The following is a 14630-nucleotide window of genomic DNA, read 5'->3' as shown; positions in this document are numbered from 1 at the left end:
GTAGTATCAGGTCTTTCCGACACGAGTGGACGAGGGGGCCCGTCGGCCGCCGAAATCTGAAACACAGAGAATAAAGAAAAGCCCGCAGGCACTGCAGGGGGCAGCCCTGGGCCTCGACCGTGATGACCCAGCAAACAGCCGCCTGAGTCCACGGCGCGCTGAGATGGACACACACACGGGGTGGTTTTCTGCAGCCTCCTCCACCAGGAAACAGCCAGAGGAGGTGAAGGTGAGTTAATAAATTAAATAATTATTTTTTGTAGCCCAATTGATGGCATTGCTGTATAAAGTACAGCTGGTATTTGTAGTGCTATATAGCAGGTCCCATTCTGCATTGCAGCAATGCAGAATGCCACCCTCTATAGAGGACTACAAATCTCAGCAGTACTTTATACAGCAATGCCATTTTTCCAACTTTTTTTTGTGTAGTTGCTAAAGGGGAAATAGGTTAGTGTGTCTGATATGGTTTGGATTGCAAGAGTATGATAGGCATTATTTCATTGCTCAATGTAGTAAAAAACAGCTAGATTAAGACACTATCATCTCATATTTTATTTTTTGATAGATGGTGACAGTGAAGCCTTTTGGCAGATTGTTAGATGTCTCAAGTGGTAATTGGTAAGATATCTGCTCTTTAAATCCAGGGTCTAAACACCGGCTGGTTGTTTCCATTCTCTGTTGGATTTTTTTTTCCTTACATATTATGGAGAACACAACAGTAGGGGCCTAAACACGCAAAGATGAACATAAATAGAGTAGGGAACTAATGGCAGGAGGATCTTGCTGTTGGAGTATTCAAGACAAATTAAAAAACAGGTGTTGACTCAATCCACCAGGCTGCACTTGTCTGTAAAATGTCACTTTTGGGTGGGCTGACACGTTGAAGTAGAACTGTATTTGTGCAACCCACGCACCCCCCATGGCCCTCCCTGATACCTTCAGATGTATTTGTGAAAGATAAACCCTAGTCATATATGTTTTCTTGCCCACTTTCAGTGGTGTCATAGGGTTTTTCCTTTTCTCCTTCAGCGTTGGTGTGGGCAGAACTTACTCCTGGACTGTGCAGTGATCACGTAATGACATGTGAGCCTCCCTTCAGTACAGTGAGTCCAAGCTGTGTGATGATGCACCCCAAGGGGTCCTGTCATTGACTGCCTGAGCACACAAGAAATAGAACCCAAAGGAGAAGTGACAAGTGGGAGAGGTGACTCTGCAGAGGACAGAGCTGGGGAGGAGATGTGTATTTAAAGAAAATAATAGTGACACTGGGTTTTATAAAGAAGTACAACCAGCATGGTTCCATGTGGCCACAGCAGCGACTGAAGAGAATTTGTAAATTCAAATTGGAAACATATACAAACAGTGAGGCTGTATTCACATTTACCGGTAGCCAGCAATGGCAGTCATTTGTCAGATGGAAACTGCAGTAACTGCAGTGAAATTGTCCTACAAATCAGTTAGGCCTGATTAAACTTCTGGTCTGCAGCGCATTATGGAAAAGACAGCCTGAATGAACTTTACTGCATCTGCTCTGTCTCAAATGTTGCTTTGTGCAAAAGACATACTACCAGAGACAAAGCCTGTCTCAACAGTTTGGCAACTTGCTAACTTGACAAGATTCACAGTCAATTTAACTTACAAAGAAGACTCAGAAGTAGAATCCAATGTGATTTATTCCACCTTGACACAGACATGGTTTTTTTTTGGTGTTTCTTGTGTAGTAAAAATACTTTCCTTTTCTAAACTTTTCTACCTTTTACATGGATGAGATTAAAAACTAACAGACTGCATGATGGGGCTAAGAGAGACTAGCTAATGGCTAAACTATATAATAACAAAACAGAGGGGGATATAGGAACATGCCAAAATACTTTAAATTACTAAAATAAAACAGGCTCTTGGGGCTGCACAGTATCAAAGTTCATTTGGCACCCATACAAATTAAATTGTTGCAAATCCAAATGATAGAAAATGGATCACTAATTTACTGTTCATTCAAATGCCAATGCCCCACTTCTCACTCCAAAGAAAATACTTTGTCATCCTGCCGGTTGCATTATCTTATTGGTTGGGCATGACAATATTTTTTTTACATAGCTCTTCTTCCAGCGTTGTCGCACTCACGTATATTGTGTGATCAGTGTAATGCATATCCTGTCTGAGCATGACACATTCTCCATGTCCCCTATGCAGCTTCTCAGTAATGCCTGTGAGGGTAGTCATTATGAAATAAATTACAGTCCTCTTCCTTAGTACTCAGAGAAACAGAAGGCAGCAAGTAATCATGTGATTGCTAATAATGTTTTGGAAAACATATATATTTTTAGCCACATTTGGACACACTTTGCCTGTCGTAAACTAAGTCAATACCCTTTTGGACATTTTTCTATTAAATCTAATTTGGCACACTGTCCAGTTGTTAACAATACTTGCATTGCCTTGAAACCATTGAAATTGTAATCATACCTCTGAATTTGTCACTTATGGTTGCTATTTTTGGCCCGTATGGGGGGTATAAGGTATATACACTGTTCTTAGGTTCCAGCACAAAAAAAATAGTAGTGATTGCAGTGGAGCTGGAGCAGATTGGGATTGGTGATGATTATAGTATAATCACTTTTGAATTGTATTTTGGGGTTCAATAAAGGCAGCTCTCAGGAAGTCTTCATTCCCATTGTTGCAGAGCCTACATGGCTCTGAGTGAATTAAAGTGTAGGAGTACCAAAAGGAAACAATCTGAAGACAAGATGTTTATAGTTTTGGTTTGCTCAAAAATCCACCAATGTTCCAACAGTTTCCCAACAGGCCCTTTCTTCAGGGATTGTGCAATCATGAGTGCAGTCCTGTGGTTGGCATACTCGATTCCATCCAATGTTTCACTGTGGTCCAGGTGAAGGGTGTAAGTGATTTAAAATAGAACGGAACTTTTTTTTAGTATTGGACAGAGTAAGGGTGTGTTATAACCCCTAGCAGCGTTTTTGCCTTCTGTTTCTCATTGGGGAGACTTCCTTTCACTTCCTGTCTAATAACCAGTGGGAAAAAATCCCAAAGAGAGAAAAATCCCTGGTGGTCAGCGGGGTCACCAGCACTTGTGTCCCCATTGAAAGATTTCCCATTTATTCCTGTTCTGATGACAACACAAAATGTGGGATATTCCTTCACTTTCACTGCTACTGGTCACCCGGACAAATAGAGGGATAATCTCCCTAAAGGGGCACAGACAGCAACAAAAACCTGACAGGTGTTCCAATCCCTCTCTTCTCTATCCAAAACTTTAAAAAAAAGTCAGATTAACTTTGAAATATTAGGATTTGGAAATACAGTATGATGTTTTTGACAGGGGTGATGGTTTTACATTATTGGCCTAGACCATTCTTTCTTTATCTTCAATCTGAAAAAGGTGGAAAGCTAGAGCTCTTCAATCAGCAGGGAGCATGAGCTTTGCTGATAGTACAGCTATAGGTTGACTCAGCAGGACTTGTGTCAGACCTCCTCAGGGGGACTACTGCTGCCACACAAAGAGCAAGGGCTCTTCTCAACAGCATGCTGCCAGGTGGGAAGGCTTATCTACTCAGGCTGTCACTGTTATTTAAATAATTCAAACTGTTAAGCTGCCCAAACACCTGGCGATTATCGTACGATAATCGCGGGTGATCCCGCGATCATAGATAATCGGCAGGTGTATGGACAGCGTGCGACCGCATATTCTGTAAGGTCGCACGACTTTAGTCTTAAGAGCACGCTAGAAAATCCACCGAAAATCGTACGATTTTCGGCTGGTTGGTAGCGCGATCACAAGACGAAAGCCGCACGGGCCGAGGAGCGCAGGCACACACAGCCCGCTCACCATTGCACTCATCTGTAAGCCCTCCCCTCAGCGGGGAGGACTTGCGATGATCGCAAGTATGATCTGCATGTCCAAGATGGGCAGTGTGTATGGAATTTGAATCGCCTTACAACCATCACTCAACAAAAGTCGTGCGATGGTTGAAAGGTGTATGGCCACCTTAAGACTTTGCACTTCTTTTGTTTTGATGCAACCATACCTCCCAACTGGTCCTCATTTGGAGGGACTGTCCATCTTTTGGAACAATATCCCTCTGTTCATCTTTCCACTCCAGTTGTCCATATTTTTGTTCTGATGTATATAAATCAGTAAAAATGCACTCTTTAGCTACTAAAGGTGTTATAGAATCACCATACTCATGACAATCTGACCATACAGTCTTTGTGCAATAAATTTTAGATTTACAAAAAACGTGTAATATGAAGACCTACCTAATCTATCCAAAAAATCTGTATCCAATCAGACAGGCCCTTCCACTACCTAGGTTTTGGTAGATCTAAAGTCGATCGTATAATCAGATTGCAACGCGTGTGGTAGAGGAGAAATAAGGGGAGAGTAAAATATGCTCTCCCTAAAACTTAGAGCCAGCATGGAACACTGTAACTGTCACACAGCGGCTCTAAAGTTCACAACACACATTTGTACAATATTCTTTAGATCTACCAACAACCACAGGCATGCGCAGTGGGTGTGACGGCTGTGCCTGGGCACACCCTTATCTTCCCGAGTGCAACACCGAAACCACAACAGCGGGTGACGTGCTTTTAGTCACTGAGGCGGTGGAGAGATCACAAAGATCTCTCTGTGACCACCTCAGTGATACAAAACACAGCAGCACTTGCCACTTACATTTCTCACATAACAGCCATAGTCCTTGGTGCCTGGCAGGGTGCGAGGGAGCATGGCTGTGGCTTCCCAGGCTTCCCATCCAATCAGGAAGCCGGGCAAGTGGTCGCATTACTGAACCTCTGCTGAAAGAGGTAAGGGAGAGTTGAAGAGATGGGAATCCAGGATGCAGATCTGTGTAAGCATGTATGTATGTATGTATAATGTATATATATATATATATATATATATATATACTGTATATATGTGTGTGTGTGTGTGTGTATTTGTACTTTTGTGTGCAATAGGCTGTGCACGCCTATGCTAGCAACTATGTAGTGCAAGGACCTGCATGATTGGAGGTTGGACCTCCTCTTACATAGATTTGGTAAATCTAAAATTGATTGTACAGAAATTGTATAGTCTGATTGTAACATGGGTGGTGACCCAAATACTACACCAAATCTTTCAACCCACCCTTTAAATTATTTTTTTATTTGATGTCATTCTGAGAGTTCTCATCCCAGAAAGTTGTGAGGTATGTGCACCTGGAATGCATTTAGCTGATTTAAACGGAAAGTTCAGATGGGCTTTAGTATATGTTGTATTTCAAACTAGTGAGTTTCTGGAACCAGATCTAAGGGCTCTGTCACACCATGTCCGGACCAGATGTGCACGTGTTTCTGCAAATGCGGTGCAGTGCGTTTGTGATGCTTTTGTGACGCGTTCCAGTGCGGTTTTTTTTAGGGGGCAATGTCATTATGCAAATTAATCTCTTCCTGCTCTCTGTCATAGCTTCTGTTGCGTTCCGGTGGGGTGCATTTGTGACGCGTTCTGGTGCTTTCCAGTGCAGGAAAAATGTGACATGCAGCATTTTTTTTCTGCCCTGGAACGGACTGGACTGGTGTGAACAGAGCCCAAAAATCATATACAAATGCATTGGGATGCATTTTTGGTGCGGAAGAAAAATGTAAAGTACCGCATCTGATCCAGACATGGTGTGATTGGGCCCGAAATCCAAATAACATCTTCCATAGCTTTTGGGTATTCTTTTCTACATGATTTATGTCTCATTGTATGCTTACTCTCTAGCCATACAGACACTCATACCTGTATCAGAATCATGGATTGATTAAAATAAACAACATTATTAGCACCTCTATGTATAAAGATGCTTATACATAATCAAGAGGCATAATACCGTATTGGGTCTGGAAAGTTTTAAAATTTAGGAGAGGGCAAACAAATAAAAAGAGCTATTGCTTTACACTAGCTCTCGAACCAGCAATGCATATGGGAATGCCCCTGTGGTTTGATGGCATTCATATGCACCTCATCTTGCTATTTCAAAAGGGTGAAGGTTGTTTTTTGTTTTTTTTGTAGTTAGACTGTTGAGCTAAGTTAGTCACCAATATAATGGGAAAAGTTACTCTTCAACTAAATGCTGGTATTATGTGCCATACACTAAAGTACACAACTTCCATTAAATTTTTTATTATTTCAGCTAAAACTATAGTTGCCTACAGACTTTAGAGTTAGACCATCCATGTATGATTGTCCAAGTCACCGAATAATTCTTCAAATTACGTTTTTTGTCTGTATGCATTTGGCAAATGTATGGATTTGTGCGTATGGTGGATTGAGGGGAGCATTGCAGACAACATATTTTTGGGGAAAACAAAAGTCATTGTTGGAGAAAATCTACTCCAGCCTATCAACTTTTCCCCAATCAGGCCCAGCCAAGGAGTGTTGGCCAGAGTTTTTCTGGGGCCTACAAACATATGAACATTTCATTATCCAACTAAAAGATCAGGTTCAGGTGGATTTCTTCTAAAGAAATCAGCTATACATACAAGAAAACATTTTTTAAAAACCTTATATGACAGATAGCACTGCAATGGGTAGCGTATATGCCTAGTATTGAGCTCATGTTTCAGTGTGCACTGTAAATAAACCTGAACCAGTAATTGTTTACTGCATATCGGAGGTGGCTGAGCTGCAGGCATTGTGGGTAAGCTCTAACCCAATTATATATACATAAAGCAGCCATTGCGGAGGATGTGTCTACCTCCACAAAGAGAGCATTTGGATATACAATAGTTTAGATAAAGCAACCTGCTTCCATCAATGCCTGCATTAATGTTACTGGTAATGGAATGCAACATTTCAGTGCAGCCATGTAATCTATGTTTTAATACAGTGGTGATGACAGAGCCAGTACTGTGCAGCTTCGTTACACATTTCCACAAAAGTATCACATATCAATATTCCAATTTTTGCTGCCAAATTCTAGGCAATGGCAGCATAAACACGCTGATCTGTCAACACATATAACAATCTCATTTAACTCACTATTGCTAACCAATAGATAATTTCATATAAAAATGTATTTTGTGTACATAGATATGTAGATAGATAGATGAATAGAGAGAACAACATGAGGAAATATTATAAAGGTTAACTTGTACATACAGTATAACACACATAAGAAAGTATGCAATGATTACCTATTAAAACATTGTGAGCTAATGCAGGCTTAAACAACCTATATCTCTTGAGATAGCATGACTTTTCAGCATTGATAATTCAGCACAAGTACATCAAGTTACATTTTGGAGCTTAGATATAAGGCAAGTACAAACACGTAGGGGTTAATCTACCATTAGGGAGTGGGTTAGGTTAGGGGCAAGGGTTAGAGGTTCATTTGTAATGGTTTAATTATGTTAGTTTTAAGTGTTGGGATTACATTATATGTAAAGATATGTGGAAACGTAGTGCACCAAGCTTACATTACTTTCAGTGTCTGGCTATTAGACAAAAGGCATGCAGTAACATTTAGTTCTCCTACAGATGGACAGCCACAGTTTGCTTAAGAAACACGTCAAACAGATATATAGAGATATAAAGCTTTGGTATGTACCGTATCACACTTCTGCTCCTAGCCATACATAGTTATGTAGACAACAATATTCTATGTTGTATTTTTCACTACATATTTTATAGACATTTGTGCACATTAACGTATTTTAGTATTATATATATATATGATACTTATATATATATATATGTAGCTAGTAAAAAAACATGTAAGAAGATTAAAAAAAACTCACCTTCCTTGCTTATACAACTCAGGTATTATGCCTCTTGTTTGACGATGGGCTCTGCTCTCAGCACACACACTCCATGGCCACAATAGAAATAGGGTACACATCCAAATAAAGCTCCTAGTCAGCATGTTACCTTGAAGTTTATGGCCCAAAAATAATCCAGACTGGAAACACTAACACCAAATTTAGTTTTTTCTTTAAAATATTGGTGGGTCATCTCATTATTAGAAGGATGTTTACCCATACAGAAAAGAAACGCCACTCAGTATTTAATCTGCATGCTGGGAAAAGCAATTTCCACTAAACCTATAAATCCTTCTACGTCAGATGGCTGGGATTTTAAAGCTGTGGAGAATTCGTGTCTCTTTCTGAAGCGCTTTTATGTTTGCTGCTTAGGGCAATGTAGAGAATTGTTAAAATGGAAGTCATAGAGCATAGATCCTTGCAGAAAGCTTCAAGAGAGCAGCAGTCTTGTAATGACCTCCTGAAATCAGCCACTTGTCATTAAACGTCCTTGGAGTTGCTTATTAGTAATATTTCCAACATACAATGTGCTAATGTAGCTCATTCAATGATTACACTGCTCTGGAGGGAAAAAAAGTCTATTTAGGACAGGGTAAATGTTATATTTTCATTAGATTTTTTTTTCTTAATACAATTTTACAATCACATTTTGGATAGAATATTTTTCAGTACCAATTAACATATTTCCTCCATGTTCCTACTTAAAAGGTATCTATGGTCATAACCTAAATATAAATGTATATTTCTATATGAATTTCCATAGGTTCTATCCACTTCTAATAACCAAATCAGTCTAGAAGTTTGTAAACTTACTTATTGAAGATGCTCATAGGATGTACTTCCTCAATGTACTGACACAATTTCACTCAGCTCTGTCAACTTTCACAGAGCCTGCCTTCTGAACTGCAACTCAACGACTGAACAATGTAACATCATCATTGCTTGGTGGAAGCAATGCATAATGGGATATGTAGTCTTGAGAAATCAAGATTGCATCACATGAAGCAGCAGGGAAAGAGATGCAAATCACACTGGGACTCCAGGAAGTTGTTCAAAATGATGGGAGACGAAAGGCAGCACTCAGTACATCAAAGTAAGCTGTGATTGCAGTATCAAAAACAGCTATAGTATGTATTCCTATTACAATTCTGATTTTTATTCCTTTCCATTCCCTCCTGAGAGTTATACAGCCCTTTCAGACACTATAGCCAGCCTGGAGAACTGACTTTTCTCTACTGCTGTTAAGGAATATAACAAGTTCTTGCCCTTGCCCCTACCCTGTGATTGCATGATTGCATGATGAAGGAGAAGAGGAAACAACAGACTAATTCTCAGTCCTCCTGTCAGCATATTCTTTGTTAGCACGTGAGCACAGCAGCACAACTGATTGGCTCTTTGTGTTGTTTTTCCCTTTCCCAGTCCCTGTCTTGGCTATATTGTGAGAGTATTGTGAGAGTCTGCCATCCAAGTCAGATTTAGGTACTTATGCTAGTTGTTTTTAAAAATACACTTAATGATTTTAATAAACACATACATGCATGAATTGGTGTTTTTTTTTTTTTTTTAAATCTGCCAGGAGTTTGACGTTAGGAAGATTCACCCTCATGTGGCATTGATTAGGGGTGCATTCATAGACCAGCTCATTCAGACGGCCAGCCACAGCCTAGTCATGTGACAAAGAAAAAACATCCTCTTAGAATTCTATGGTTTTACGTAGCAAGGTCCATAAAGGCTCCGGGCTGAAGAACCCAGAACAAAACTTATTAAGATCTGAGAAAAAACACAGGTTGTTTATTACATAGCGTATAAAAACCCTAGTACACCCTCTTTGAATTCTTTGGTTTTAAGTATCAGGACATAATAAAAAATCATCTTATCCTTAGCAAGTCTTAAAATGAGGTAAATACAACCTCAGATGAACAACACATAATATATTACACCGAGTCATTATTTATTTTACACACATAAAGCCAAAATGGAGAAGCCATGTGTGAAAACATAAGTATGTAAACAATAAACGGAAAGGGAAGGCCCAGCCATATTTCACACCCTTCGCTGTGAGGACCTGTAGTAGTGGCTTCAAGGATCGGTGCTTCTGGATAGTGGAAGGCGAAATGTCCGCAAAAAGTTGAATAGCATGTCCCAGCATACACAGTTCTGGGCGCTCTCTGGCTTTGCGCATGACATCCTCCTTGACCTGGTAGAAATGAGGTTTAACCACAACAAGGTTCTGTGAACACGATCCAGTTCCAGCCTACGTTCATCAAGATCAGGAAGTAAATCTTTAATGAAGGAGCGTATAGCAGCATCTAAATCAGTCACTGACTCAGGGAGCCCCCTGACGCGAAAGTTGTAGCGACGGGACCTATTTTCCAGGTCGTCGATTTTGGATAGGGCCTCCTCCAGCTGGCCATGTATGTCTTAGGTCTGTGCAGTATTTTGGTTAGTGCGAGTAACCGTGCTGTCTAATTTAGATTCCAGCGTGTCAATTCGTGAGCCCAGGGCTTGAAGATCTGCCCTAATATAAAATCTCTGATCAAACAAATCAGAGATTTTAGACAATAGTGCAGGGCAGGCAGTTAAGTCCATGGTGTCAGAGGTCTGGGCCTTCTCCAGCATGCCTGTGCTTAGGGGGGATGACACAGGCTGGGCCAGGAACATGTCCTCAAGTGTTCTCTCTATGAGAGATGAAGTGGAGGCTGCGGATCTGCGGGCTTCAGGTACAGTACCTTTGTGAGCCGGATCACTGCCATCCGAGTATTCCTCAGCATCCTGGGTCGAGTGAGACAGACGGCATGGAGGTGAAGAGGAGACGGGCGCCATCTTGTAACGCGTGCCGGCGGATTTCGGGGGCTCCCGTGCGACGTGTGCACCGTTTTTTAGAGGAGCCTCCGGCCATCAGCCGTTAGAGTGGGGGAAGACCGACTTTCTTCCTGACTTGCAGGGCCACCCGCTGCCTGAGAGCTGCCGGGATGGGGATCGTTTGGCCGTCGAGGCGCGGAGCTCCGGACTCAAGCGGCCATCTTGGTCGCGCCGCTCATGCGCCCGCCCTCGTGAAAACATAAGTATACCTTATAATTCAGTAGCTTGTAGAACCACCTTTAGCAGCAATAACTTGAAATAATCATTTTCTGTATGACTTTATCAGTCTCTCACATCGTTGTGGAGGAAATTTGTTTCTTCAGTTCATTGAGGTTTGCGAGCATCTGTATATGCACGGCTCTATTAAGGTCCCGCTACAGCATTTCAATCAGGTTGAGGCCTGTACTTTGACTGGGCCATTGCAACACCTTGATTCTTTTCTTTTTCGGCCATTCCTTTGTAGACTTGATGGTGTGCTTAGGATTGTTGTCCTGTTGCATGACCCAATTTTGGCCAGGTTTTAGCTGTTGGACAGATGGCCTCACATTTGACTCTAGAATACTTTGATAAACAGAGGAGTTCATAGTCAACTCAATGACTGTAAGGTGTCCAGGTCCTGTGGCTAAAAAAACAACCCCAAATCATCACTCCTCCACCACCATGCTTGACAGTTGGTATGAGGTGTTTGTGCTGATATGCTGCGTTGGGTTTTCATTAAATGTACCACTGTGCATTATGGCCAAACATCTCCACTTTGGTCGCGTCTTTCCAAAGGACATTGTTCCAGAAGTCTTGTGGTTTATTCAGAAACAACTTTGAGATCCTAAGCCATGCTGCCATTTTCATTTTAGGGAGAAGAGGCTTTGTCCTGGCAACCCTTCCAAACAAACCATACTTGTTCAGTATTTTTGTAATTATACTGTCATGAACTTTAACATTTACCATGCTAATTGAGGCCTGTAGAGTCTGAGATGTAATTCTTGAGTTTTTTTGCAATTTCTCTAAGCATTGCATGGCCTGACTTTTGGTTGAATTTTCTGGGACGTCAAGTCCTTGTAAGATTGGCAATTGTCTTGAATGTTTTTCACTTGTGAATAATCTTCCTCACTATAGAATGATTGACTTTCAGGGCCTGTTCACACCAGCTCTGGTGCGTTCCAGCACGATTCGCTGCTAGAACGCACTGGATTGCATCCCAGCCGGCTTCCTGTGTTCAGGGGCGGGAGGGGGAGTTGAAATCAATGGCACCGCAGCCACGCCCCCCCCGTCCGCAGTGCGATCGCCCGCACCAGAACGAGTGGCACATAAGTGCCTGCTTTCTGGTCCAGTGCGATCTGAAAAAATTATGTCAAGCACAACAGCACTTTACACAGTGCTGTTGTACTGTATAAAGCCCTTCCATGTGCACCTTGCTTTAAAGCTGGTTATGAGTTGATGAGTGTGTTTTCCATTTGTTTTGCTTGACTGATTTGGTGCAGTGACACACTGGGGGTCTCAGCTGCCGTTGTGATGTGTGGAGTTCTTGTGTGTCCCTGTGCCTTTAATGAGGTTGGGCTGCCTCCTGGTGAACCTGCAGCCAATGTTATCTTTTGCTACATGTGCTCCAATAGGTTAGATTTAGGACCGCACTACACAGAGGAGCCTTGACCAGGCAGTGCGGCTTTCACATATTCTGCAGAAGATGTGTATCTAAAACCTCTGTTTTTAACCTTAGTGGTTAGACAGGTTTTTTTTGCATGCAGGTTGTAGACTTGATGGTGTGCTTAGGATTGTTGTCCTGTTGCATGACCCAATTTTGGCCAGGTTTTAGCTGTTGGACAGATGGCCTCACATTTGACTCTAGAATACTTTGATAAACAGAGGAGTTCATAGTCAACTCAATGACTGTAAGGTGTCCAGGTCCTGTGGCTAAAAAAACAACCCCAAATCATCACTCCTCCACCACCATGCTTGACAGTTGGTATGAGGTGTTTGTGCTGATATGCTGCGTTGGGTTTTCATTAAATGTACCACTGTGCATTATGGCCAAACATCTCCACTTTGGTCGCGTCTTTCCAAAGGACATTGTTCCAGAAGTCTTGTGGTTTATTCAGAAACAACTTTGAGATCCTAAGCCATGCTGCCATTTTCATTTTAGGGAGAAGAGGCTTTGTCCTGGCAACCCTTCCAAACAAACCATACTTGTTCAGTATTTTTGTAATTATACTGTCATGAACTTTAACATTTACCATGCTAATTGAGGCCTGTAGAGTCTGAGATGTAATTCTTGAGTTTTTTTGCAATTTCTCTAAGCATTGCATGGCCTGACTTTTGGTTGAATTTTCTGGGACGTCAAGTCCTTGTAAGATTGGCAATTGTCTTGAATGTTTTTCACTTGTGAATAATCTTCCTCACTATAGAATGATTGACTTTCAGGGCCTGTTCACACCAGCTCTGGTGCGTTCCAGCACGATTCGCTGCTAGAACGCACTGGATTGCATCCCAGCCGGCTTCCTGTGTTCAGGGGCGGGAGGGGGAGTTGAAATCAATGGCACCGCAGCCACGCCCCCCCCGTCCGCAGTGCGATCGCCCGCACCAGAACGAGTGGCACATAAGTGCCTGCTTTCTGGTCCAGTGCGATCTGAAAAAATTATGTCAAGCACAACAGCACTTTACACAGTGCTGTTGTACTGTATAAAGCCCTTCCATGTGCACCTTGCTTTAAAGCTGGTTATGAGTTGATGAGTGTGTTTTCCATTTGTTTTGCTTGACTGATTTGGTGCAGTGACACACTGGGGGTCTCAGCTGCCGTTGTGATGTGTGGAGTTCTTGTGTGTCCCTGTGCCTTTAATGAGGTTGGGCTGCCTCCTGGTGAACCTGCAGCCAATGTTATCTTTTGCTACATGTGCTCCAATAGGTTAGATTTAGGACCGCACTACACAGAGGAGCCTTGACCAGGCAGTGCGGCTTTCACATATTCTGCAGAAGATGTGTATCTAAAACCTCTGTTTTTAACCTTAGTGGTTAGACAGGTTTTTTTTGCATGCAGGCTGGTGAGTGTGCTGGGAAACTTTTTGCTGTTGTACTGAAAAATTGCTGCATGCACTATTTTTTCAGATCGCACTGGACCGTAACGCAGTGATGTGCGGGCGATCCCACTGTGTGTGGAAGATGTGGCTGTGGTGCCATTGACTTCAACGTACCACCACACCCCGTCCCGTCTCTGAATGCAGGAAGCCTGCCAGGATGCGTTCCAGTGTGTTCCACCAGCGAAACGTGCTGGAACGCACTTGATCTGGTATGAACCAGCCCTAAATTGTGTGGAAATGGCCTTATAACCCTTTCCAGATCTATGGTTAGTGATGGGCCGAACACGCCTGAGTTTTGTTCGAGTTCGAACTTTAGAACATGGAAAAAGGTTGAACTCGAATTTATAACTCAATGAAAGACCAGAACGTGGAAAATCAAATGTCCCCATTTTGAAGGCTTATATGCAAGTTATTGGCCATAAAACGGGTATGAGGATCCGGGTACTGCCCTGGGGGACATGTATATATGCATAAAACACTTTTAAAAAATACAGTTTTTAAAGGAGCAGTGATTTTAACATTGGCTAAAGTGAAACAATAAAAATGAGAAATTCCTTTAAATATCGTGCCTAGGGGAGTCCCCTTAAACTGCCTGTAAAGTAGCGCAACTGTACAATGTATAGAACCTGCCGCAGCAAAAATGACATTTATAAAAAAAAAAAAAAAGGGTGCGGTTCCCCCTCCCAAACAATACCAGACCCTTTAGGTCTGGTAGGAATGTTAGCAGGGACCCCATTTAAATAATAATAAAAAAGTATTTTATGGAGGAACCCCACCCCAAAAAATGGGGGGGGGGAAACATGGGGTCCCCCTTAAAATTCCTAACCAGACCCTTGATCCAAGCACTGGCCTGGCAGAAAAGGGGGGGGGGTGAGCGAGCACCTGGGGTGTTGGCTG

The 14630-nt window shown here is 42.1% G+C and overlaps 1 protein-coding gene across 1 annotated transcript in view; it reads right to left on the bottom strand.

The window, feature by feature from the left end:
* Positions 1-8045, bottom strand: part of LOC108785305 (gamma-aminobutyric acid receptor subunit rho-1-like) — a 60031-nt gene extending 51986 nt beyond the window's left edge. The window contains exon 1 of the mRNA XM_018554349.1: positions 7783-8045. Coding sequence (XP_018409851.1) covers positions 7783-7907 — 125 coding nt within the window. The 5' untranslated portion in view covers positions 7908-8045. The remainder of the gene's footprint in view (positions 1-7782) is intronic.
* Positions 8046-14630: the final 6585 nt, after the last annotated feature.

This window comes from Nanorana parkeri, unplaced genomic scaffold (assembly GCF_000935625.1).
Source record: "Nanorana parkeri isolate BGI_ZX_2015 unplaced genomic scaffold, ASM93562v1 scaffold154, whole genome shotgun sequence".
Lineage (NCBI taxonomy): Eukaryota > Metazoa > Chordata > Amphibia > Anura > Dicroglossidae > Nanorana > Nanorana parkeri.
Note: the sequence above shows the minus strand (reverse complement) of the source record. Positions and strands in the feature narration are given on the sequence as shown.